The 26,771-nt window shown below is 44.8% G+C and overlaps 1 protein-coding gene across 1 annotated transcript in view; it reads right to left on the minus strand.

Annotated features, from left to right (window-relative positions):
• Window positions 1-26,519, minus strand: part of lcor (ligand dependent nuclear receptor corepressor) — a gene marked incomplete at both ends in the record, with an annotated part of 47,499 nt that extends 20,980 nt beyond the window's left edge. The window contains 5 exons of the mRNA XM_080758585.1: window positions 6,389-6,521; window positions 13,432-13,511; window positions 19,705-19,770; window positions 25,099-25,182; window positions 26,480-26,519. Of these exons, the coding sequence (XP_080614711.1) occupies window positions 6,389-6,521; window positions 13,432-13,511; window positions 19,705-19,770; window positions 25,099-25,182; window positions 26,480-26,519 (403 nt within the window). The remainder of the gene's footprint in view (window positions 1-6,388; window positions 6,522-13,431; window positions 13,512-19,704; window positions 19,771-25,098; window positions 25,183-26,479) is intronic.
• Between the last annotated feature and the right edge of the window lie 252 nt (window positions 26,520-26,771).

Below are 26,771 nucleotides of genomic sequence, written 5' to 3' on the forward strand. Positions count from 1 at the left end.
CGTGGCCGCCTGTACTCGCTGTCAGGCCCAGAGACCGACGCTATGGAGAAGTACATCTCAGAGTCCCTAGCCTCTGGACTCATCCGCCCGTCCTCTTCTCCTGCTGGGGCGGGGTTCTTCTTTGTGGGGAAGAAGGATGGAGGGTTACGACCCTGTATTGATTATCGGGGCTTGAACGACATCACCGTCAAAAACCGGTACCCCCTCCCGCTCGTCTCCACTGCTTTTGAGCGTGTCCAGAAGGCCTCCATCTTCTCTAAACTCGATCTCCGCAATGCATACCACCTGGTCAGAATCCGAAAGGGCGACGAGTGGAAGACTGCTTTCAACACCCCCAGTGGCCACTATGAGTACCTCGTCATGCCCTTTGGACTCACGAACGCACCGGCAGTCTTTCAAGCTCTTGTCAACGATGTCCTCCGCGACATGCTGAACCGGTTCGTCTTTGTCTTTCTTGATGACATCCTGATCTTCTCCAGCAATGCCCAGGACCACGCCCAGCATGTGAGACAGGTGCTCCAGCGCCTTCTGGAGAATTGCCTGTTTGTGAAAGCGGAGAAGTGTGCTTTCCACCAGACCACTGTCCCCTTCTTGGGCTACATCCTGTCGGCCGGCAGTATCCGGATGGACCCGGAGAAGACCAGAGCGGTGGTCGAGTGGCCCCAACCCAGTAACCGGAAGGGGCTCCAGAGCTTCCTTGGCTTTGCCAATTTCTATAGGGGCTTTGTGCGGAACTACAGCACTGTGGCGGCTCCTCTCACTGCCCTCACATCTTCCAAGGTGCCTTTTGTCTGGTCCCCTGAGGCGGAGAAGGCGTTTCGGTACCTTAAGACGCGCTTCACGTCTGCCCCTGTCCTGACTCATCCGGACCCCACCCGTCAATTCATTGTTGAAGTTGACGCCTCTGACGTGGGAGTAGGAGCAGTGCTGTCCCAGCGCTCCTCTGAAGACCACAGAATTCACCCCTGTGCATTTTTCTCCTGTAAACTTGACCCTGCAGAGAGAAATTATGACATTGGGAATCGAGAACTGTTAGCCGTGAAGTTAGCCCTGGAGGAGTGGCGACATTGGCTGGAAGGTGCTGAGCAGCCGTTCATTGCCTGGACTGACCACAAGAACCTGGAGTATATTAAGACGGCTAAACGACTCAATTCCCGCCAGGCCCGGTGGGCTTTGTTCTTCTCCAGGTTCAACTTCACTCTGTCTTATCGCCCTGGGTCCAAAAACACTAAGCCTGACGCCCTATCTCGCATGTTCAGTCCCAGTCCAGAGAGTCACGACCCGGAGCCCATCCTGCCGCCCAACCTCATAGTGGGAGCCCTGTCTTGGGAGATAGAAGCGGAGGTCCGCAGCGCTCTGCGCAGCCACCCCGACCCCGGCAATGGACCTCCGAATCGCCTGTTCGTGCCCGAACCTGTAAGGTCCCGTGTGCTACAGTGGGGACATTCCTCTAACCTCACCTGTCATCCTGGCATGAATCGCACCTTTCTGTTCCTAAAACAAAGTTTCTGGTGGCCCTCCATGAAGAAAGATGTGGATTCGTTCGTTGCCGCCTGTCCTGTCTGTGCGCAGAATAAGACTTCTCGCCACCCTCCGTCCGGCCTTCTGCTTCCGCTTCCCACCCCCCACCGCCCGTGGTCTCACATCTCGCTGGACTTCGTCACTGGCCTCCCACCTTCGGACGGCAACACAGTCATTCTCACTATCGTGGACCGGTTTTCGAAATCGGCCCATTTCGTTGCCCTTCCCAAACTCCCCTCTGCCAAGGAAACTGCTGAGCTTCTGGTTCAGCATGTGGTTCGCCCTCATGGTTTCTTTTCTGACGTGGTTTCTGACCGGGGACCCCAGTTCACCTCTGGGTTCTATAGGGCCTTCTGCTCCTCGGTTGGGGCCTCGGTCAGCCTCTCATCCGGCTTCCACCCAGAGTCTAACGGTCAGAGTGAGAGGATGAACCAGGAGATGGAGTCCACTCTACGCTGTCTTTCCTCCGACAACCCGTCCACCTGGAGTCGGAAGCTAGTGTGGGTAGAATATGCTCATAATTCTCTGCCTACGTCTGCTACTGGATTGTCGCCATTCCAATGTGCTTTGGGGTACCAGCCGCCTCTGTTTCCTGACCAGGAGAAAGAGGTCTCAGTCCCCTCTGCCCAGGAGTTTGTGCGCCGCTGTCGGCGGACATGGAAGACTGCCCGTGCCCGACTTCTCCGCACAGCCTCTAGGTACCGGCGCCATGCGGACCGGCATCGTGTGCCGGCGCCCACTTACCGCCCTGGGCAGAAAGTTTGGTTGTCCTCCCGGGACCTTCCCCTCCGTGTTGAGTCTCGCAAGTTGGCGCCTCGTTTCATTGGCCCCTTCCCCATCGTGAAGGTGGTTAATCGCGCTGCTATTCGCCTCAAGTTGCCTCGTACCATGCGCATCCACCCTACCTTCCACGTCTCCCGGGTCAAGCCGGTGGTCTCCAGTCCCCTGTGCCCCCCCGTGCCGCCCCCTCCTCCGCCCCGATCTATTGATGGCTCGCCGGCCTACACGGTGCGTCGACTACTGAAGTCCAGACTGCGGGGAAGGGGTGTTCAGTACCTCGTCGACTGGGAGGGCTATGGCCCGGAGGAGCGATGTTGGGTCCCTGGCCGCAACATCTTGGATCCTTCCCTCATCCGTGATTTCCATCAGCAGCATCCTGACCAGCCTCGGAAGACGCCAGGAGGCGTCCGTGGGAGGGGGGGCTCCTGTCACGCCCACACCAGTGTGAGCGCACCTGCACCAGGTTCCACGCTGAGTAGCCAAGGTTACTTATTGTCTGCAGCTACCCATTGTTCTCTGCCTGCAGATCAACCCAGTTTACCCTAGGTTAGCAACGCCGTTATTCTTGAACCTGTTATCCAGCCTGTTATTATATCTGACCTTAGCCTGTCCCTGGTTTTCCCTTGCCTGACGCCTTGTACCTTTGCCTGTTCCCAGAACCACTGCATGTGTATGGACCCGGACCGAACTCTGATTCACGACTTGCCTAATCCCTATCGGAACCGACGCCCTACGGACAGCCTTCCAGGAATCCAGACCCACGCTATACATACCTACTACGCCTCTGCCTTTTCCCTTTGAACTTTAATAAAACCCGTTAAAGGTTTGCTGCCTGCTTCTGAGTCCTATCCTTTCTGGTGCCTGACAAGTCCATTCTCATTATCTCCAGCTGGGTATAAAAGGTGGCCATTTTGCAGGTGAACAAAAAGTCTGTGCTGGGAGTAGAGAACTTCTTGTATTCCTGCCGGTTTGTAAATGCTCATTTGGCGAATAAACCTATCATTGGTTAACCGTTATCAATGCCTCTGTACTGTTTCTCCAGCCACTAACACGGTCATTCTTACAGGGTGGAAAAGAATCGTGGCACTCCATCTTTAAATGAAGCAATATTACACAAGAGGGTGTGCTTTATAGTGATTATTGGCACACCAGTATGCTAGTGATGCAGTTGTTCTATTGTGCATGTGGGCATGTATACGGGTGTGTAAATCTGAGAGGGTATCCACACTTTTCCTGGGCTGTGTGTGCTCCAGTTCCTGTCGATTTGATCCAATGAAAGCCAATGAAACTGGTCAGATGACCAATGATATCCAATGAAGTCAACAGGAACTGCAGGAGGCGCACACACACAGCCCAGGAAAAGTGTGGATAAATGGAACCAGTCCATTTATATACCCTCTTTGAGTACCACTGCTGTGTACTGTCTGTGTTACTGTCAGTATACTGTAATATATCAAATATATAAAAAACTGATTCAAGCAATTCAAAAAATAATAATAATAACTGTCTGGTTTGCTCACAAAAGACTAGATTAGATGTTAAAATGACCCCAAACATGATTAAAAGTGAAATATACCTTTAAGAGCAAATAACTATGTGAATGCTTGTTGCATATTACCAAATGGTTGTGTTTTGAACGGCTAGCTAAACATAATTATAAGTAATTACATAGTATATATATATATATATATATATTTATATATATATATATATATATATATATATATATATACCGGTGTACTGTATATACTGGTATATAGTATTAGTCTACTTGGGATCAGATAATTTGTGATGAGCATTTACTTAATATTTAGTTATTTATCCCCTTCTTTTAGCAGCACTTTAATTAATCATAATACAGATTAACTTAGTTGATTAATTAAAAGGATTTGTTCGACCTCATTTCTTCGTTCCAAATTGTGTTGTTACACATCTTGTTCTAAGTGACATAAAAGCAATTAGAGCAGAGATGGACTTATTCCAGTATGACAAATATAGGCCACATGTAGCCGTTCTGATAATAATCATATGTAATTAATAATAGATGTTAACAGTACTTGTGTCAACATTCTGTCAACAAAGGTGAATACGTGTGAATAAATACAGGGTCATTAGTCTGTAGTAGTGTTAATTGTCAGTGCACTATAGTATCTGTAAACTAGTGTGGCTAAAAACAAATGTCCTATGCCTTCTTCTCTCGCAAAGTGTACGCCAAACACATCATTTTATAAAATAGCGCATTATAGGGTACAGAAATACTCTACTTATAACGTCTGTGTGTATTTCACAGGCAGACATGTAATATACTTTCATGACAACGTGAGACCCAGAAGTGAATTCCCTGTTCATTTCCTCCATAGGCTTAGTACAAAAAGTACTAATATTTAAAGACGTTTAAACGCCGCGGTCCAAAGCCAACTGGAGTTGTGACAAAATCATGACAACAAAAACACAACATTTTGTGACCGAACAAATAATTACAAAGAAGAAAAACAACAAAAGAAAGTGCCGTTTTCCCTCTTCTTTCTGTTCGGCTAGAGAGTTTGTGTTTGTTGTCATGATTTGTCACGACTCGAGTTGGCTTTGTACGAGGCTTAAAAAGGTCTTTGAATAAATACTTTTTGAAATGTCTATGAGGAAATTGAACGGGGAATCATTTCCTGGGCCCTGGTAGGGGGGGCGGGACTGCGACGCTCTGTGTAATACACATTTCTGTTCCCCCACACTACAGATGAGATCTACACACTACACACTACACAGTACACACTACATTCACACTATGAGATCTCCTCACATCAGAACAATGGGGTTTAGGTTCAAAGGGGTCCTTGAAATGAAATATTTTGAGCACCACTTACATACATTTTTTTCAGAAAAACTTTTAGAAGACATTTGCAGAATCGAACTTAGGTCTAAATGGGTTAAATGGGGGGGTCCACGGGCTAATTAGTGTAAATCCGGGGGGCCCTTGACATGAAAAGGTTTGGGAACCACTGCCCTAAAGCCATTTGGTTCCATGTGTACACTCTCAGAAGTTAAGGGGTCCTTGCAAATAAGACATGTGAGAACCACTAGTACTAGTTGGACTCCTAACTGTGCCATACAGTGTCACAGTAAATCAGTGTCATGCATATTCTGTAGAAAACCTGGAGACTCATTGGCATTCAGTAAAAAAGGGGTATTACGATCAAAATAAGATACATTATAGAGCGTTGCAGTCCCGGCCCCCTTTCATGACGACGCCAGGCCCAGGAAATAAACCCCCCGTTCATTTCCCCCAATAGAAAATATTTATTTAACCCATTTTGACCTGAGATCAGATTCTAAAAATGTCTTCTACATCCTGACAGTTTTCTAAAAAAAAGCTATGTTTCTATGTCAGTGGTTCTTAGATTTTTCTAAAATAGCAGACCTACAAGCTCGTAGCGCACCACTCGGTGGCACGCTATGAGCTTGTAGATCTGCTATTTTTCAATAGCTAAAGCATAACATATAGTGCTAACACCAAAAGGGGTGCCCGCCCCCAGAATGGGTTAAAGATTTGTAAGCCTCGAACAAAGCCAACTCGGATCGTGACAAAACATGACAACAAACAACACTTTTTTTGGGGTTGCCGAACAAATAATTAGAAAGAACGGGGGGAAAAAAGGGGGCAGGTTACGACACTTTTTTGTTGTTGTTTTTCTTTGTAATCATTCGTTCGGCCCCAAAATATTGTGTTTGTTGTCGTGATTTTTTCACGATCCCAGCTGGCTTAATTTGTTCGAGGCTTACAGATCTTTAAATAAATTACTTTTTGGAAATGTCTACGGGGGGAAAATGCATGGTCGCCATGAAAGGGGGCGGGACTGCGACGCTCCATAATACTGTGTAGAACAGAACATAGACAATTTGCCACGGACACGTTTGTCCGTGCACGGACATATCGATGACACCTGATAATGTACAGTGTGTACAGCATTGATAATTGATAATGTACAGTGTGTGGTGTACTACTGTATGTACCCTTTCTGTGAAACACAGCATTGAGGAAGTCGTGGGCCTTTCTCTACAGTATTGATAGTGATAATGTACAATACTAATGTACCCTTTCTGTGGAACACAGCATTGAGGAAGTCGTGGGCCTGTCTCTCCAGACGGTGGATCCTGGACTGCTCCGCCTTGTGCTCCTCGCTCTCAGACAGCACCTGGCCGTCTGCGCTGCCCTCCACGCCGTGGTCCTGCACACACACACACACACACACACACACACACACACGCACACGCACACACACACACGCACACACACACACACACACACACACGCACACACACACACACACACACACACACACACACGCACACGCGCACGCACGCACGCACACAAAGGGCATGAATCAGTCAGTTGTGTAAAATGCAGTCTCGATGAAGATGCACGCTGCGGTTCAGTGTCTGTGTGCGTGTGCGTGTGTAAGTGTGTGTGCAGGAGGTTACATATACATATATGTATATATATATATACATATGTTATAATAATATAAAACAAAATGTCCTGAAGAGGCCCATATCCTGCACTTCAGGGTCAGAGCAGAGAGGGGGGGGGGGGGGGGGGTGCAATAACCTTGTGAACAGCTTCATTCTGCTGAAGGTATAATTATACTAACGTGAAACGCAAGAGAGGAAAAAGCCAAAAGGACGTTCATGAGACATGTCTTTAAGATTTCTCTTAACTGATTCTCTCTCTACCTCCCCCACCCCCCCCCCCCCCCCCCCCCCCCTCTCTCTCTCTCTCTCTCTCTCCCCCTCTCTCTCTCTCTCTCTCCCTCCCTCTCTCTCTCTCTCTCTCTCTCTCTCTACTGGGAGTTGACATAGGCTTCAGATCAATGAATCAATGGTTTCCGCCCACTATGTGGCTCCTCTGGCATTTTGCACAATTAAAAAAGAGTGACAGAGAGAGAGAAGGAGAGAAAACAAGAGAGACAAAAAAAAGAGAAAGAAAGGGGGAAAAAAGAGAGAGAGGGGGGGGGGGGGTAAAGATGTTTTTTGGGGGAGCCAGATGGTTGACCTTGGGAGGGTCAATGTCGACAAACGATCGACGTTCAGCAAACCAAGAGAGAGAAAAAAGGGGATGGATCCTTTGTGACATTTCCATCGCAAACAAAAGACATAACGTGGGGGGGGACGTGTGTGTATACGCCACGGAAGCAAAACCGGAGGAGAGAATAATTGGACATCAAACTGACAAAGAAAATCATGTATCTCACAAGAAGAGAGAAATAGGAGAGCGGCCATTTTATAAAGTCCAGACGCGATGTGATTGGTATATAGCAAAGGCGTTTGACCCATTTTGGGGCGGGAACGGGAACCCCTTTTGGTGTTATAGCATTATGTTATGCTTTAAGCTATTGAAAAACAGCAGATCTACAAGCTCATAGCGCGCTCACTACGAGCTTGTATAGGTCTGCTATTTTTGAAAAATCGAAGAACGACTGACATATAGAAACATAGCTTTTTCAGAAAAAATAGTCTTTCAGAAGACATTTTTAGAATCTGATCTCAGGTCAGAATGGGTTAAAGAGCTTGCCGCTAACGGTGAGCCCGGATTGGCTGATCCACGGAGGGGGGGGGGGGGGGGGGGGGGGCTTTTGTTTTAACGGCTATTCAAGCCTGATTTATATACTTTGTCGTGCGATGGCGGAAATAAGCGATCTACACGTAGGAGCTCACGTTGCGCGCATGGTGTTGTTGTTGCTCATGGGAGTATTGCAGATTCTCAGCCACTGGCAGCGACAGGCTCCGGTGTCTGCCCCCTGTATGTTTACTGTATATCGGGTGGAAACATCATAATGTGACCAGATTTGACTGAGAGACTGCCATCGCGCACATTCCAGCTTTTCACCAGAGGAGAAAAACTTTTTTTTTAAATGAATTAATAGCACACAGGCAGACTCTTCACATACTAGAGCATGTCTGGAATAAGTAAATATTAATTATAATGTTAATAATGTAAATATGAAATAAATGCTTAAACATGTATAGCTATGGTGTAATGTTAGAGACCACAGGAGTGAACCTTTCAAGCCTGTTTTTTCTCAACTCGCTGTTTTCTGCAAGACATTAATTACTCTATTAAGCCATATCTCCAAAACTGGTGGGTCAAACTGAACAACCAATATGTCAATTTGAAGCTATGATGATTCCCTGCTTTGATATGAAAAAACAAAAAATCAAAAAAATCCTAGTCAAATTTGGTCACATATGTCCCAAACGGCTATACTTTTCAACGATTCAAATTGAAAAACAGCAAAAGTATAGCAGATTTATATACAGTAATACAAGCTCAAAATGTGTCACTTTGCGCCACATTTGGAGCTTGTGTATGATGTATATCTGCTATACTTTTGGTGCTTTTGCGTGACGCTGTGGTATGATCGAGAATATAGGGCGTTAATTTACGGGGGAAAAAAAACTGAAAAGTTAAAATATGGAGATAAGAGGTTTCGATATATTCGCACAGTCGGCCCAGCGAAAACGTATCTACGTTTGAATCGTCGATTCGCGGAGAAAATACATAAAAACACGAGGAAAAGAGAGAAAAAAAGCACCAGCAGCAGCATTGTGTGTATAGTGCAGGAATCTGGCTATAATTTATGTTTTTCACTGAATTGGGACCATCCCCCTCCTCTCCCCTCCTCTCCCCTCCTTCACCCCCTAACACCACCACATACACCCACCCACCCAAATCATTATGATGGGTCGCTTTCAGCGCCTAAATTGGGGGGTCAGGACTGTGACAGTTGAAAATACAACACAAATAACAAGTACCAAAACACAGAGAGACAGAGGCGGGGGGAGGATGCTCGACAGCAGAGGGTACTTCCTCCGAGAGACACGCATAAACAAAAACATCCCAGAGTGTAAATTTTGTGCCGGGAAAAAAAAAATGCTCCCTTATACACAAGTCCAGACTTAAATGAACACTCCGTATAATTCACTGTCTGGACAAAGCCCCCAGATGTACTATACAGTAACATCTGTGCAAGTACATGTACGCAAATTATATGCAAATATATGAACACTATATAAAACCAACCAAAAAAAGAGGACAGAAATGGACAGAATGAGAGAGACGGGAATTAAGGAGAGAGATATAGCGAGATGGTTATAGAGCAATATATTTACTGAATTAACCACAGTGTATATACATCGACTTGTATACTGTAAAGAGGCCAAAGAGAGACTATACTCCACAGCTGTGCCGCTCGTAAATTAGCTAAGAGAGAGACCCCCAGTGTGCCGTCCGTTAGAGCTTCTAACATTTCTCTTTCTTTGCCTTGATCTCCGAACCCCACCCACCCCCCACCACCCCCCTCTTCTTCCCCTTTCTTTTGTTACTTGGAAAAATAACACGATGGGGGAACTATATGCACAAAAAACTACTTGTTACAACCGTGACGCGACAGTAAAGATGATTCTATATTCATCTGTTTTCGGAGGAGAGCGACTCCATTGTACAGCAGTGGTCATTCACTCGCTGCCCCGATTAATTCCGCCCAGTGGCGTGCACAGATAGACACTAGAGGGGGTGCTCTAGCACCCCCTCTAGCCCTTTTTGCAATGTGCCCTTTTGAATAAAAGATAACACGCACTGTACAGTATATATGTGGACTATGCTGACATTGAAAAAGCTTCTAGTATATTATTTATAGGTCCCAAAATCTATACATCTCACATTGTTAAGGAAACCGGACGGTTCCACGGGCTGCACGAGGTGCCCTTTTTTCACTTGAGCACCTGCCCCTCTAAATGTCTGTGCACGCCACTGATTCCGCCCCCCTATATGTTCTTCCCTGACACGTCTTTTCAGAGCAACCGGAAGTAAAAAAAAAAAAAAAGGCTATGTAAAGTGAGCTGCTAATCTAATTTCAATTCACCCGAAACATACGTTTTGGGTTTTTTTTAAACCGCCACCAGCGACAATTTAGTTATGAATAAAGCGGTATGAATAAAGCTTTGTTTTGGTCAAAAAACGTAACCTGGGAAAAGATTCTGAGATAAATTAACAGTTAACATTGAAACCAAATGGACCCTTAGGGGTCTCTTCTCTCGCCCACACAGCTGAGGAACACAAAAATAGCAGATCTACAAGCTCATAGCGCGCGCTACGAGCTTGTATAGGTCTGCTATTTTTTTTTTTAATCGTGACAATGTGCCTCAAATCTTTGAATATATATTATTACAGAGTGAACATTTTAACTCAAACCTTTGCTTCTGGGGAGGTCCCTGCATGGAACAACATATTTCAATTACATATCCTTTTTGGGGTCCTTAATTGACTTGAAATATTGAGAACCACTGATACAGAAACATGAGGTTTTTTCTCCAGAAAAGGACATTTTAAGACATTCTAAATCGACGTCAGGCCTAAATGGGTTAAAGATTAAAGAGTATTTGTAGTGGTCAAACAAAATTGGTTCAATCTTCCCGAAAGTCCTAATGATCTCATATGACATGAAAGGCCTTCAGGGGGCGCTGATGAAGGCTGTGTACGCTGAAACCACTTGTACCATTATCTAATACGGGACCTCAGTTACTGTATTGTATTTACCAAAATGTAAAGAAATCAACGCAAACACGGCCAGAACATGCTACAAGTACAAAAGGAACCGGGCCGTCACTCATTGTGCACAACAATGGATGCGTTTCAGCGCATATATATATACGCAGTCTTCATCAGCGTTCATAATATCATAATATCTGAGATCATTTTCGGGGGAAAATTGAACCCCTTTGTTTGACCTATACTTGAAATACTCTTTATAGTCTTTTAACCCATTCTGACCTGAGATCAGATTCTATACGAGGTTTCCACTGGACACACACTGGTCTGATGAACCCATTCTGACCTGAGATCAGATTAAAAAAATGTCAGTCGCTCTTCGATTTTTCTAAAATAGCAGACCTACAAGCTCGTAGCGCGCCACTCGGTGGCGCGCTATGAGCTTGTAGATCTGCTATTTTTCAATAGCTAAAGCATAACATGATGCTAACACCAAAACGGGTTCCCGGTCAGAATGGGTTAAAAGAACGGATAACCGAAATAGCATGCGGGCGGCGTGTTGTAAACTTGCATATAAGACAGCCTATATATTTCCGGTGCACGGCCTCCATGCATGCATCCACATAGAATGCTGACTTCTATCCGGAGTCCATCTGTGGATTCCTCAGTTGGTGCATTGTGACCGAGAAGTTCTCAGTCTGCACCTGTACCAACTGAGTGACTCGGTGAGAACCTCAAGCTGTTGCTGTTGTGTATACTCAGTGGAAGCCTCGGGGCATTCACTTCTAGGCATTTTTACTATAGTAGTTGCCTAGTTTACATATATATTTTATATATATAAATATTTGTACATTTAAAAAACGGTGTAACGTTGGTGACTATAACTAGAATCTACCTGATCTTGAGGCCTATACAAAATCGGGAAAAAACCTTTTTTTTTTTCTCTTCTTAGCAACTAGTCAACTAGTACCAACAAGGTCAACTAGTGGATTTACTAGTCGACTAGTTGACTTAATTAATGCCCTATAGTGGAAGGTTGTCTTTCTGCTTCAGGGCAGAAAGACAACTCCTTCCACAGCCTCCGTCTGAGCTCGGCGGTGGTATACATGCGTGTACGATATCAAGAGTTATAAAGATCTATTAAGGGTCCATTTGGTTATACCAACTCTTAGCTGCGGGGGAGACCACCCCTCAAGGACCACGGGTTGAGAACCACTGCAGTGCATGTGTACACAACTCTCCTCTCCGTTGCTCTCCATCTCGTTATGTCTCTCTCTCTCTCTCTCTCTCTCTCTCTCTCTCTCTCTCTCTCTCTCTCTCTCTCTCTCTCCTCCCCCGTCTGTCTGTCATCCTGTCCTTTTTTTTCTGCTCTTTTTTGTTTGTTTGCCCTGCACCAAAATTGTGGTTTTATAGCCTGCATATATTTGCATATATTTGCGCATATTATGTATACTTGCACGCATACTGTGGTACATCTCGGGCTTTGTCCAGACAGTGAATTATACGGAGTGTTCATTTAAGTCTGGAGCATTTTTCACACAAAATGTATACGCTCTGGGATGTTATTGAGGCTGCATGTACCCTCTGCTGTCGAGCATCCATACCCCCACACCATACTCTGACTCTCTCTGTTTTGGTACTTGTTTATTTGTGTCATTTCAACTGTCATGGACTTGACCCCCTAAAAAGCCCATCATAATGATTTGGGTGGGTGGGTGTGCTGGTGTTAGGGGGTGAAGGGGAGAGGAGGAGGGTGGTCCGAATTCAGTGACAAACATAAATTAGCCAGATTCCACTACACAATGCTGCTGCTGCTGCTGCTGCTGCTTTTTGCATTTCCTTTGTGTTTTTATATTATTTTCTTTCTAGATCTGATATTTTCACTATATAGTTTGGATCGCGGCAAACGACTAAATCTCTCTTTCGTGTCTCTTGAGCTACAAAGTTCGGGAACCAGATAGTATGTTACTTTTCTTTTTTTTCTTTTCACTGTTTTGTTTATTTTTCAGGATTCAATATCAAAATAGCAAAAATAGTAGAGCTTGCAGATTTGTTATGCTTTTTGTGATAGCATGTAATGTAGTCATAATACTAGACAGACAGACAGACAGACAGACAGACAGACAGACAGTCAGACAGACAGTCAGACAGACAGACAGACAGACAGACAGACAGACAGACAGACAGACAGACAGACAGACAGACAGACAGACAGACAGACAGACAGACAGACAGGCAGACAGACAGACAGACAGACAGTCTAGAGGAGCGGGTAGCGAAAGCAGGCGGTGGATCCTATTGGATCCGATCTGAGCAAACCGCCCGCAGCTGCAGCGCATGCTATTGGCTATGGTGAAATACAAGGAAGTGGGCCTCCTATATATGCCAGATCTTCCAATGGGTTTCCCCGCAGGCTTTCATTTTTGTTGCCGAATTGCGAACGGAAATAAAAGCCTGAGGTACAGTATATATACCTTGGCTGTACTTTTGTGTGACGCTGCGGTATGAATGATTAAGGTATGACAAAGTAGGGCATTCATTAAAAACGACAACACAAAAAGCACCTCTATAGACACTTTGCGGCCACTTACCTTCACTTTCTCCCGTCGTAAGCAGCAAAAGAGACAGTTGTCATCAAACGACCAATCCGACACCCCCTCAGGCTCGCAGTCTGTAACACACAGGGAGCAAATAATAAATGACGGTGAGTCGTGGAGAATAATCCACTCGCCGAGGTATAATTACATCAAATGACTAAATTAGCACGACTTCGTAAACTTTCACAGATTCACACACGCCGTGTGTAGGACAATTTAACAGAGACACGTGATGTCGAGACGATTGATTTGAAAACGATAACGCCCCCACATTGAATGAACTGTTTGCGTGCAGGGCACTTACAGTAAGTTCTGACTGTCATGGTGTGCGCGCGTGTGTGTGTGTGTGTGTGTGTGTGTGTGTGTGTGTGTGTGCGTGCGTGTGTGCGTGCGTGCATGCATTTGTATACAGTATGCATGTATGAAAGTATGTATTGTATTTCTTTCTTTCTTTCTTGTGTGCGTGCGTGCGTGCGTGCATGCGTGCGTGCCCTATGTCCTTGTACAGCTTGGCTATAAGAAGATTTAATTGTCTCTTAGTTGCTGTAGAGATGTGTCCCTGATATCGGCACAAAAACACATGTTTAAACACAGCATGCATTAGCCCTGTCAAGGACTTCTTCTTTCAGATAGCCATTGATAAGACAGACAAAGACAAAATGTCAAAACAATGATACTTAAAAACCCAGTCGTAAGTGCTGGCTACATGTGCTATAGCGTGTGTGTGTGTGTGTGTGTGTGTGTGTGTGTGTGTGTGTGTGTGTGTGTGTGTGTGTGTGTGTGTGTGTGTGAGTGCGTGTGTGTGTGTGTGTGTGTGTGTGTTGTCACTATTCAGATTTACAAAGTAGCAGATGAACAAGTTGAAAGCGCATAGTTTCGGTGACCTATGAGAGAGAAACACTTCACGCAACGTTTCAACAGTCAAGAATGAAAATTGGAGCTATATACCCCAATCACATTATTTCCGTTATCTTCAAATGACATCAGGGAGGATATCCCAACAATTTGAAAACATACCAGAGAGAGTATAACGCTTTCAATAAGCTCCTATATACATCTTCCCCCATGACTCAATAAGCAAATTATTTCTCGTTTGGTTTTCTCATTTTTTTATTACGACTGTATATTCACCGTTTGAAAGAAGCTATGGGAGTCTAAACTATATGAATGGAGATGCAGTGATGAAGTCTAGAAGGAGGGTTTGTTAACCCATTCTGACCTGAGATCAGATTCATACGAGGTTTCCACTGGACACACACTGGTCTGATTAACCCATTCTGACCTGAGATCAGATTTTAAAAAATGTCAGTCGTTCTTCGATTTTTCAAAAATAGCAGACCTACAACCTCGTAGCGCGCCACTCGGTGGCGCGCTATGAGCTTGTAGATCTGCTATTTTTCAATAGCTAAAGCATAGCATAATGCTAACACCAAAATGGGTTCCCGTTCAGAATGGGTTAAGGTTCAAGGTTGTACTTTATTGTTACACCTTGTGTACGGGTACAGTATAAAACTGAATATTTAGTAAAACTTATATTAAAAAACTTATATTAAAAACTTATATTCCTCTTACAAGAAAGAGGAATCAAAGAGTAAGAGTAAAAAAAGATAGTAATATGTATACGTCCCTGTAGTAGCGTAAGTTAGTTAGGTCAACTTTTTGTGAACGGCTTCACAGTAGGTTATGTTTCATAATTATGCAACACACATTTAGTTTAACCCATTCTGGGAGCTGGAACCCCTTTTGGTGTTTTGAGCATTATGTTGTGCTTTAGCTATTTAAAAATAGCAGATCTACAAGCTCATAGCGCGCCACCGAGTGTCGTGCTAAGAACTTGTAGTTCTGGCGATTTTTTAAAAATCGTGAAAATGTGCCTCAAATCTTTGAACATAATAGGTTCAGTTTTTAACTCAAATCTTTGCTTCTGGGTGGGTCCCTGGAAGAACAACATATTTTCAGATGGGGGTCGGCAGGATAATTTTTGGGGTCCTTTGACATAAGGGAAAACTTTGACATGAAATATTGAGCACCACAAACATGAGGTTTTTCAGGGGAAAAAAAATACATTTTAAAAAGACATTTTTTTTAAATTTCGACGTCAGGCCTAATGGGTTAAGAAGGTGCAATTGGAGCATGATAGTGCGAGAGGAGGGCGAGGGGTGGGGTGGATGGGGAGGGGGCTAGACTTTTCCTTTGCCCGGTTTCGCTCTGGCTTTGTTGAGTACAGTATACAATACAGTACATGTCCCATCAATGCCACAGGTATACCAGCTGATACAATTACAATCCTCCCATTAGGCCCAGGTGTGTATATATACGACGGACACACTTCACAATGTGTCGCTGGGCGACAAAGAAATGAAAGAACGGTATATACCCAGTACTGTGATTGGCTGAAGGGTGACATGAAAACATTAGACATATTAATGTAGGTGAGAGAGGGGGGGGGGACGGGGGGACACTGGAGAGGAAGGGGGAGAGAGAGACAGAGAGAGAGAGAGAGAGAGAGAGAGAGAGAGGAGGGCAGTGGCATCAACACATCCACTTTGTACGGCTGAGGCTATAGGAATATATAGGCTGTTGCCATGGCGCTACATTTCTTTAAAAAAACCTCCTTTTCGACCAACATCAGAGAGAGAGAGACAGAGAGAGAGAGAGAGAGAAGGTGAGAGAGAGACCATGAAATAGGTTGGTACAGAAACAAAGCATATAAGAGGAATAAGAGACACGCTCTCCGTTGATGATGAAGAGATAATAGACACAAAAAACCCTGAAAAATAGAATCAATGAAGTGCAACAAATCGTCCGTCTATATACCTGAAGGAAGCGGGCACACGTGTATACGTGTTTGTGCGTGCGTGTGTGCGCACGTAAAGTACGTGCGCGCGTGCGTGCGTGAGCGGCGAGCGTTATACATCCCCGAGTCTTTCGGTATATATACAGACCCGTGTGACTCAGTCCAATCAAAACCTCACAACGACACAGACTGACCAATGCGCTCTCTCTCTCTCTCTCTCCCTCCATGTGGTGTCGGGTACACTATATACAACCACAGGTCTCTCTATCTCTCTCTCTCACTGCACTCTCCCAATGGCGTATTTTAACTCATTCTGAACGGGAGCCCCTTTTGGTGTTTTATACCTCTAAGCATTATGTTATACCTTATAGCTATTGAAGAATAGCAGATCTACAAGCTCGTAGCGCGCTGCACCGAGTGGCACGCTATACGAGCTTGTAGGTCTGCTATATTTTTTTTTAAATCGTGACAATGCGGCGCAAATCTTTCAGAGGACATTTATTTAATTTCGACGTCAGGCCTGAACGGATTAAAAGGCTAAAGGTGAGGTCGTTCTTGAACCCCATGTGGTTGTGCCACTTACTACATCCCCAGGAAGGCAGCCAATTAGCTCCAGTACGAGTGCTAACATGACCCCCTGCACCGCCTTCACTCTCGGCGCGACCGAGTGAGTGTGCGCGCTCGGCTTCGTGGTGAGTGTGTGTGTGTGTGTGTGTGTGTGTGGGGGGGTAGGAGGGAGGGGGGGGGGGGGCATAAGTCCAAGCAAGGTGGCATGCACAGTATATTTGTCTGTGTCTGTAGGTCAGACTCAGTGTGTGAGTCAATAGTGTGGTGTATAATATGCATTCTGCGCGCGTTGTGTGTGTGCGTTGCGTGCGTGCGTGCGTGCGTTGTTGCACATGACACATGAGTGCAAATAACGGAAAGACGCGCCTGAAATATTCTAAAAATGCCTGAAGTTCTTGCTGGGGGTTGGGTCACATGACTGCAAGAGGCCATTTTGACCTCATTTCTCCATATACATTGAGACAGAGAGAGAGAGAGTGAGAGAGCGAGAGAGAGAGAGAGAGAAGAGAGAGAGAGAGAGAGGGAGAGAGAGAGAGGGAGAAGGAGAGGAAGGGAGGGAGGGAGAGACTTAAGACTGAACATTTCAATTATAATTGAGTTTTAGATTTAGTGTTAAAGGGATATTTCACTTTTTTTAATTGTTCGTTTTATCATCTACTCGGGCTTGTTATTATTTATTTATTTTTTGCGGCCACTCCATTACGGAGCATTGTGTGTCCCTCATGGGTCCCTCACCGGAAAGCGGCCCGGCACCCTGCGGGCACGTTCCTGTGTTCCTCCCAGGGGGGCAGTCAGACAGATATTTTGTGAAGCCACTAAGGAAATCGGGATTTCCTGAAAGTTCATATGATGGCCTGTTGTGGCGCTGTCATTGGACCCAGAAAAACCCATAGCCCCATAGAAGTCCATGTATCTGGGCCCAACTTCACCTAGACTGCATTACCTTAATACACATGGTCATGAATACTTTCTGCTTCCAGTCACTATAGTTTAAAGTCTCATTTCTAATGTCATAATATTCTTTTTGGAAAATGATGGTCCCATTTATTAAAAAATTACCATAAAGTCGCGTATGTTCTGAGGGGCGTGGCTACCGTTACTGTTACAGTCTATGATCGGGATTCCCCTCCCACTCGAGTCAAAATAAAAACCAACGGAGAAGTCCTGCCTCGTTGTCTGGGCCAGCCAATGGCCAGCTGGGCCAAAACGGATCTAGAAAGATGGCGACTTCCACATTTTTTACAGTCTATGGTTCCTCCACACGGAGTTGCACCACTCACTTCACACAGGTGTGATTTCTTTGCATATTGACATATTTAATATTCATTTTATCAGACATGCACCCTTTAGGCCTATTTACAAACCCATTATAACTTCAAACAGGTAGTTAAACAACTAGTAAACTAGGCAACTAGTCAACTAGTAAAGATGACTAGAGGTGAATGCCCATATGCTATAGATATAAATGATCTAAGCATAATATAGCTTGCTGCTTAGCAGAAATGGAAATGAAACAAGTTAAAGATACTTTAAGATTATATTTCCGTGAATGTAAAAGGACAAACAAGACGACAGCTTCCTCTCTCGGTGGGTCAGCAGGTGTATAGTTCCAGACTCTATATACTGTACTAGCATTCGGATATTAGTGGAATACAGTAGTTGTCTGGTTAATCTGTCAGATACCATAAACATGTGGGTATTTGAATTATGATACACAGGGGGAAAGAAATACACCATTTAAGCCAAACAGGCAACATTCTGCAGAGATAACAAATGATACTAATAAGTAGAATATTCAAAGGATAGATTATTATACAGCACATTATATGACAACAGAGCTTAGTCACAACCAGCTTTCAACCTATTATAGAAACACTATATTCTCTCTCTCTCTCTCTCCCAAGGAAGGCAAGGAAGAACTCATTATCTTTTCACACTGAAAGATGTCCGCATGGTGGTGGTGGTGGTGGTGGGGTGCCATCATCACAAGCCCCCCCAGTGAGGCTCAACGGCCCTAGTGGTAAGAGCGGGGACCGCAGGCGGACCCCGTGGAGTTATAATTATGACGAGGAAACCGCATGTGCAGCTGGGTGGTTTAACGTTGAGCGCTCGTTTGCACTTCCGCATTTTGGGCACCAAATGTTTGGTGGGGCCACAGCATTTAACCACTTTAACCATGTTTTATACTTATTCAGAAGCATACAAGCTTGTATCGTAAATATTTTTGGTCTAGCGATTATCTCTATTTTTTTGTCGAGTCTTGTTCTGCCTGTATATATATTTTCATGTGTTGTTTTCTGTTGCTTCGTTTCTTATTGTTATTGCTGTTTTGGATGTTGACTGTGTTTTCTTGTTTTATTTAGTTATTTTACTTTGTACAGCGCCTTGTAACGGTTGTTTTGAAAGGCGCTTTATAAATAAAATGACCTTACCTTACCTTACCTCATAGTGCTATAAGAGCTTGTAGGCCTATAGTTTACTGCTTGTGAAAAAAAAAACGTAACGCAAAGTCTTTTGCTTCTGGAGGTCCCTATCCCCGCGGCACAATTTATTCTGAGATGGGACGTTCTGCACAGTGAGTATACTTTCTAATTTTGGTACTTTAAATACAGTTTGATAACAATACTATAGTATTACTATACTTTTACTTAACCCATTTTGGGGCGGGAACCCCTTTTGGTGTTATAGGCATTATGTTATGCTTTAGCTATATTGAAAAACAGCAGATCTACAAGCTCGTAGCGCGCCACCGCCCGTGGAAATGTGGCGCAAGTCTTTGAACGTATATCCTTTCGGAAGACTTTTTTTCTTTTTCATTTCGACGCCAGGTCTGAATGAGTAAAGTGTGTGAGTACAGTACAGTACAACCGATCAGCCGCTGATGTAATATCCCCATCACTTACCTTGAAATAAGGTGATGTCTTTGACTAGTCCCGGTCCAAACAAGCCTTCCAGGATGCTTTCAAAGCCTGCAGAGAAAGAGAGAGAGAGAGAGAGAGAGAGAGAGAGAGAAAGAGAGACAGAGAAACAGGTTACATCAGTGCTTGGTGTTGGAGGGTTCAGAGATGCAGGAAGAGAGAACAAACGGCACCTTCAATAGAATAAAAGACCTTGTGCTCAATACGAAACAGCCTTCTGCACATATATGCGCACGCACGCACGCACACACGCACGCACGCACGCAACACACGCAACGCAACGCACACACGATAAGTCAGACACATACACTGCCAATCAATCAAGCACTACAAACTCACGCAGTCCCACTTTTCTTTTCAACTCTTCACAGGGAGCAAATGAGTGCTTTAGCTAATGTCACTCACTTTTTTTTTATTAACTGTAAATACCCCCAGCTTGGCTGTTGCCTGGCAACGACATATACTGTACACGTATATATAGAGAGAAACACTGAATACATCTTGCAGTTTTTTTTTATTATATCCCAGCTGGAGAAAAGAAACGAACCGCGGGCCAACCAACCACCACCACCACCACCACCAATCTCATCTCATCTCATCTCATCTCATGGGGGGGGGCTGGGAGGACAGCGTTGCCATTTCTGCTTACGTATTTATTATAAGCATACTTTGGACTTGTTTTTCCATAAAGTCCCTTGTTGTAAATATTGGTATAGGCTAAAAGTTAGTGGCCCTAAATTAATGTATGTCACCTGCAGACCCCACCTCTGAATTTGTTTTGTTTTAATGTATTCCAAATATTATTAGTATATTACATAACTTTTTCTTTTCAGGATATTTTTGAAAGTATAGCTGATCTACAAGCGGCACAACGCATCAGCTATACTTTCACGTATAAAGGTTTAGCTGCATGTGGCCTATAACACTGTATAGTCCTTATAACGATCGGAGGTTCGAGGCAAACGAAACATTCCTCGACAATGCTAATGTGGAAGGAGAGAAAAAAAAACTATAAGACACTTGTCTGATTGTAATTTTCGAATGAAAAAGGGAATTAGGTGGTTGGGACCGTCCTCGCTCGATTAGAATATAGATCTAACGTTGTTTTCTCAGGCCCGGATGCCTGTCCGATTAATAACGAATATTGTACACACACACACACACACACGCACGTACACGCACACACACACACACAGACGTGAGCACACGTACTCACACACACATACACACGCACAGGCACACACACACACACAGGCACGCACGCACACAGTGGTACTTAATTGCCGTGCAACAGCTTGGCTGCAGGGGAATGCCTGAGACCTCCTGTAATGTCGAAGAGGGGAGGAAAAAAAAAAGGAAAAAAAGTGGAGCTCAGATCGATAGCACTTCAAACTGGAAGAGCTTCATGGCAGCCTGGCGGGGCTGGAGAGTTGGCTGGGTGCTGGGTGTTAAGTAGTCGCTGCTGACTGGGAGGGTGCTGCGGGATGAGTGTGTGCGTGCGTGTGTGTGTGTGTGTGTGTGTGTGTGTGTGTGCGTGTGTGTGTGTGTGTGTGCGTGTGTGCGTGTGTGTGTGTGTGCGTTAGGGGTTATAGCGTTGAGAGAGGCCAATAGACGGTTGGGCCTACTGCCAAGCCCTGGCTGAGGATTAGCTGCTTATATAGCTTTGACAACTGGCTGTAGCGATGGTGCCAGGAGTCGTATAAAAGAGATATACACACACATATATATATATATATACTGTACATCCCTGACTGTAAGTGAGTATGATAATAAGATGGGTGTTTTTCAACCAGTGGTCCGCCGGGGGACAAACCGGTGGGCCTTGAGGATGTTCCAGCAGCAGGTGGTCGGTCGGTCTCTAGTTAACCCATTCTGACCTGAGATCAGATTCATACGAGGTTTCCACTGGACACACACTGGTCTGATTAACCCATTCTGACCTGAGATCAGATCCTAAAAATGTCAGTCGCTCTTAGATTTTTCAAAAATAGCAGACCTACAAGCTCGTAGCGCGCCACTCGGTGGCGCGCTATGAGCTTGTAGATCTGCTATTTTTCAATAGCTAAAGCATAACATGATGCTAACACCAAAATGGGTTCCCGTTCAGAATGGGTTAAATGATGGAGAGTTGGTATAAGCAGATGGACCCCTTATAGAGCGAGAGGTCCATTTGGTTTCATTTTAAACCCATTTAGGGCCTGACGTCGAAATTAAAAAAAAATGTTTTGAAAGAATATATATATATATATATATTCAAAGATTTGTGCCGCATATTTTACGATTAAAAAAAAATAGCAGACCTATACAAGCTCGTAGCACGCCACTCGGTGGCGCGCTACGAGCTTGTAAGGACTCTGATAGACATTTATAAATGAGTGGTTTAAAGTATACTGCATCAGGATTCAAATAAAAAAATAGCACAATTATACAAACTTCAAGCTTATCGATCTGTGACTGTTGATACAGTGTAGTATGATCAAGTAGGGCAGAATTCATTTACTAAATAATAATAAATAAATAAAATAGGTTTCTGCCAAACAGCAAAGATATATGGTTATTGGACTGTAATCATATATGGAGCTATACACAGAATACACAATATCTCAAGATGTACAGTACAGTACAGTATGTGCACATTAACCCCTTTTGGTGTTTTAAACATTATGTTATAATTTAGCTATTGAAAAATAGCAGATCTACAAGCTCATAGCGCTATGAGCTTGTATAGGTCTGCTATTTTAGAAAAATCGTGAAAATATTTATTTCAGAAAACTGGAGGATTTTGAAGATTCTTTTAAGATTTTGAGGTCAGGCCTAAATGCCTGCAGGGTCAGACCCTATATACGTTGTTGTCAGGGACGGGGTGTACCCCAGGGGTCTATGCTTGGCCCACTCCGGTTTTCCCTCTACACCAAAATACATCTCTCACAGAATATCTTGTGATCTATACGAGAAGAGATATTTTCGCGGGAACTTTGGCCTATTGTGGCATGCGCGACCCAGAAACCTGGACTACATCAAACTGCATCAAAGAGAAGACATTTCCACCGTCACTTCTCATCATTCCAAAAGACATCCACGTGAATTAGTGGTCACATGAACACAGTCATCTTCATTGGATGTGTAATGTGAAAATTGTATCCAGCCATCTAGATGCACGCACGCACCGAGATGTTTAAAACTTTGAAATGCGACATTCTGCATGAGTTTTGGTACTTTGAGTGCATTTTGATGCCAATAATGTTGTACTTTTACTCGAGTACATTTCTATATTGTAGTATTGACACTTTTACTTAAGTAAAACACGTGAGTACTTTTTCCACCACTGCACACATGCACCAACGCATGCACCCACACATGCACCCACGCATGCACCCACACATGCACCCACACATGCACCCACACATGCACCAACGCATGCACCCACACATGCACCCACACATGCACCCACGCATGCACCCACACATGCACCCACACATGCACCCACACATGCACCCACGCATGCACCCACACATGCACCCACGCATGCACCCACGCATGCACCCACGCATGCACCCACACATGCACCCACGCATAAAGGATAGTTGAAACACCATTGACCATCTTTAAAGGAGTACACCCCCCCTCCCCCGCCCCCTGAGCCAAATTATTGGCTGCAGGAATGCAGAAAAAACACAAAACAAAGAAAGAATTCAAGGCTTCATGGGGTGTGCAAATTGGTGATATTCTGGGGCCAGATGTGGACTATAGTGTCGTTTTGACTTGATCTGGCCCCCGATAGAGACGTCACTAATCCAGTCCAGGTCCTGACCGTGCTTTCTGGGTAGCCTATACCTATAATAAGCCTATATAGCTGCAGTCATTACTTCAGCAGGAAGACCAAAAAAAAGCAAGATGTGGACAGCGCTCTTCCTCATCAGCCACCATGTATCACTCTGTACTCGCTGGCCTTCTTCAAATCAGCAGCACTGCAGGCCACTGGAAAAAAGGAGAAAGCCCTGCAGATAATGCACACCACACGCACGCACGCACGCACACCACACGCACGCACTCACACAACGCATGTCCACGTAAAGTTCCCTTAAACCTGCGCATGCAAAATTCATGCTTCCTACAAAGGCAGCTTTGATAACTAAAAACGGTAGCTTCAAAGAATTTTCAAAAGCTTCATTCCCTCTCCCCCCTCCACCATATATTCCCAATATGCACGGAGAAGATGCACAGAATTATACGTGGCTGTTTCTTTCAACCCCCGTGCATGGAGAAATAATTAGGGTGCGCAGCCGGAAGAAAACGCAAAACAACCAAGGAAATATCAGCGTTCGTTTAATGTCAAAGTTATACAAGGAGTTGCAATCTGCATGTATATATACGCTATTTGGGCCACGGAATGTGTGGGGTTTTCTTTATTATTGTTTTTTGTTTTTTTAATTAAAGGAACAGCGCGCCCCTCAAAAATGCATCCGCAACAGCAGCAGCAGCCCCGGCGGAAAGCAAAGAAGCGAGGAATGCGATTGGACAGGAGCCGAGACTGCAGGGATCTGATTGGACAGATGAGACAGATAATAGCGAACAAAGTCTCCCCGGCCACAGGCAAAAAAAAAAAGGCAGAGGAATGTAGGTCACTATATGAACACGTGTGTGTGTGTGTGTGTGTGTGTGTGTGCGACTGTGTGTGCGTGCGTGCGTGCGTGCGTGCGTGCGTGCGTGCGTGCGTGCGTGCGTGCGTGCGTGCGTGCGTGCGTGCGTGCGTGCGTGCGTGCGTGCGTGTGAGCCCAAAAGCACCAACATGACATATCATATAGTATCGGATCAGATGCGATGAGAAGACAACCTTATGCATTAGCGCTGTTGTCAGGCAGATCCCATGCATCTCCATATTCTAACTTTCTACATGTCTTTTTATATCATACGTATATCCCGGTATATATAATTATATATATATATACACTAACGCCGTACTTGATAATGCTACAATAGCGCCAGACGAAAGCGTCAAAAGTATCGGTTCCGCAAGCTCTAAACGCAACGCAAAGCAACATGCTTCGATCTGCTATACTGTTCCTGAATCCTGAAAAGTAACAGTTTTTTTGGACACACATACCAGCCTGTAGCCTGGGCAGCAATAGCTGCAGGCTATCCACACTTTTCCTGGGCTGTGTGTGCTCCAGTTCCTGTCGATTTGATCCAATGAAAGCCAATGAAACTGGTCAGATGACCAATGATATCCAATGAAATCAACAGGAACTGGAGCACACACAGCTGAAGGAAAAGTGTGGATACGAGAGCTTTTATTGTTATTCTTCCAGGATTTGAGGGAAAAGGAAAGTTCCGGATGATTCTTCCTCCCAATACTACAGTATAACAACATGACGTAACGGTTATCATCCTCTCCGGACAGGTTCTCCTCCTCACGGCAATTTTGTGAACACCAGGCCAGGCTTTCCCTCCGAGGTGGAAAGCCTGCAGGTGACACGAGATTATCATTAGACACACCTGCCGGTTTCCAGTCGACAGAAACGATGAGTCACCGGCGCATCCAGACAGTGGAGTCACGAAGACGCCCTAAAAGCGACGGGCGTCTCTTCCGGGTTTTTTATAGACAGCTGGTGGATGGAAATGAAGCTCCGCCCACGTGGCAACTTCATGCAGTGTCGGCCGGAAAACCGGAAACTCTTTGCCGACGCTGCAAGTTGTCATGTGGGCGGGAGCTTCATTTTCAATCCACCAGCCATGTCTAGAAACCCCGGAAGAGACGCCCATGCCGCTCGCGGCTTTTGGGCATCTTCGTGACTCCACTGTCTGGATGCACCCGGTGTGTGTGTGTGTGTGTGTGCGTGTGCGTGTGCGTGTGCGTGTGCGTGTGTGTGTGTGTGTGTGTGTGTGTGTGTGTGTGTGTGCGTGCGTGCGTGCATGTGAGACACTCCCAGAGTGTGTATAGATCTGCTATTTGTTTTGTTGCTATATTTTTGGACACCACCATTACACAATGAAGCATAATACACTAAAAATACAGAGCGAAGTCGTATAAATCACACTTGTAAATCGATTTATTGTCGTATAATGGCGTCATCGGAAACAAAATACATATTTTAGAACGTTTCGTGTCGATTCGTCCAAACTCTGTGGCGTGGAAACAATGAATGAACCAAAACACGTCGCGCTTCGCGCCGCGTTTCCAGCTTGTGGATCTGCTACTTTCGATACAGTAGGATGATAAATTATGAAAAAAAACCCCACAATAAGTTAGAATATGGAGAGGACAAAACAAAGGCCAGCCCTGGCCCCTATATAGTACTGATCCAGTACACAGAAAGTAGCTAGCGTGCACGCTCACACAGAAATATTTCTCTGTACTGCAGTTTAGCAACACACACAGCCATAAGAAGAACTGTCATTAGTTAATCTGAACTGTAGCAACACGCATGCACGCACGCACGCACACGCACACACACACACACACACACGCACGCACGCACGCACGCACGCACGCACACATGCACGCACGCGCACAGTGTGGAGAGAATCACAACACAACATCCTAACAACAGCCATTAATATATACATTCACATCAAACACATGGTTTCTGTGTTTGATGGTCGTCAAGCAGAAACCTTTGTCATTAAAACAAAGTTACATGCGGCGGTGAGGCTGTAAAATGCCCTACTTTGTCATACTATAGCAAGGTTTTCTTTTTTAACCCATTAAGAGCAGGAAAGCACATGTGACAGAAAGGACCCGGCTGAAGATGGTGCCGACATGTGCAGACAGGACTCAGGGGAAAGTTGATGGACGACATGTTCGACTGCATCCATCCATTTATCCATCCATCCATTTATCCATCCATCCATTTATCCATCCATCCATTTATCCATAGGGATGGACCAAATTACATTTCATCCAAAAGACCATGACTAAAAACTAAAACTAAATGTGTTGTCAAAATGAACACCGGAAGTATAACAACAAAACTTATTCTGAAAGTCTATAACTTCCGGCTTGAGTGAAGGCTGGAGCTAGAGAGAGAGAGAGGAGAGGGAGAGAATGAGGC

This window comes from Protomyctophum bolini (assembly GCF_963924005.1).
Source record: "Protomyctophum bolini genome assembly, chromosome: 3".
In the NCBI taxonomy this organism is placed as follows: Eukaryota; Metazoa; Chordata; class Actinopteri; order Myctophiformes; family Myctophidae; genus Protomyctophum; species Protomyctophum bolini.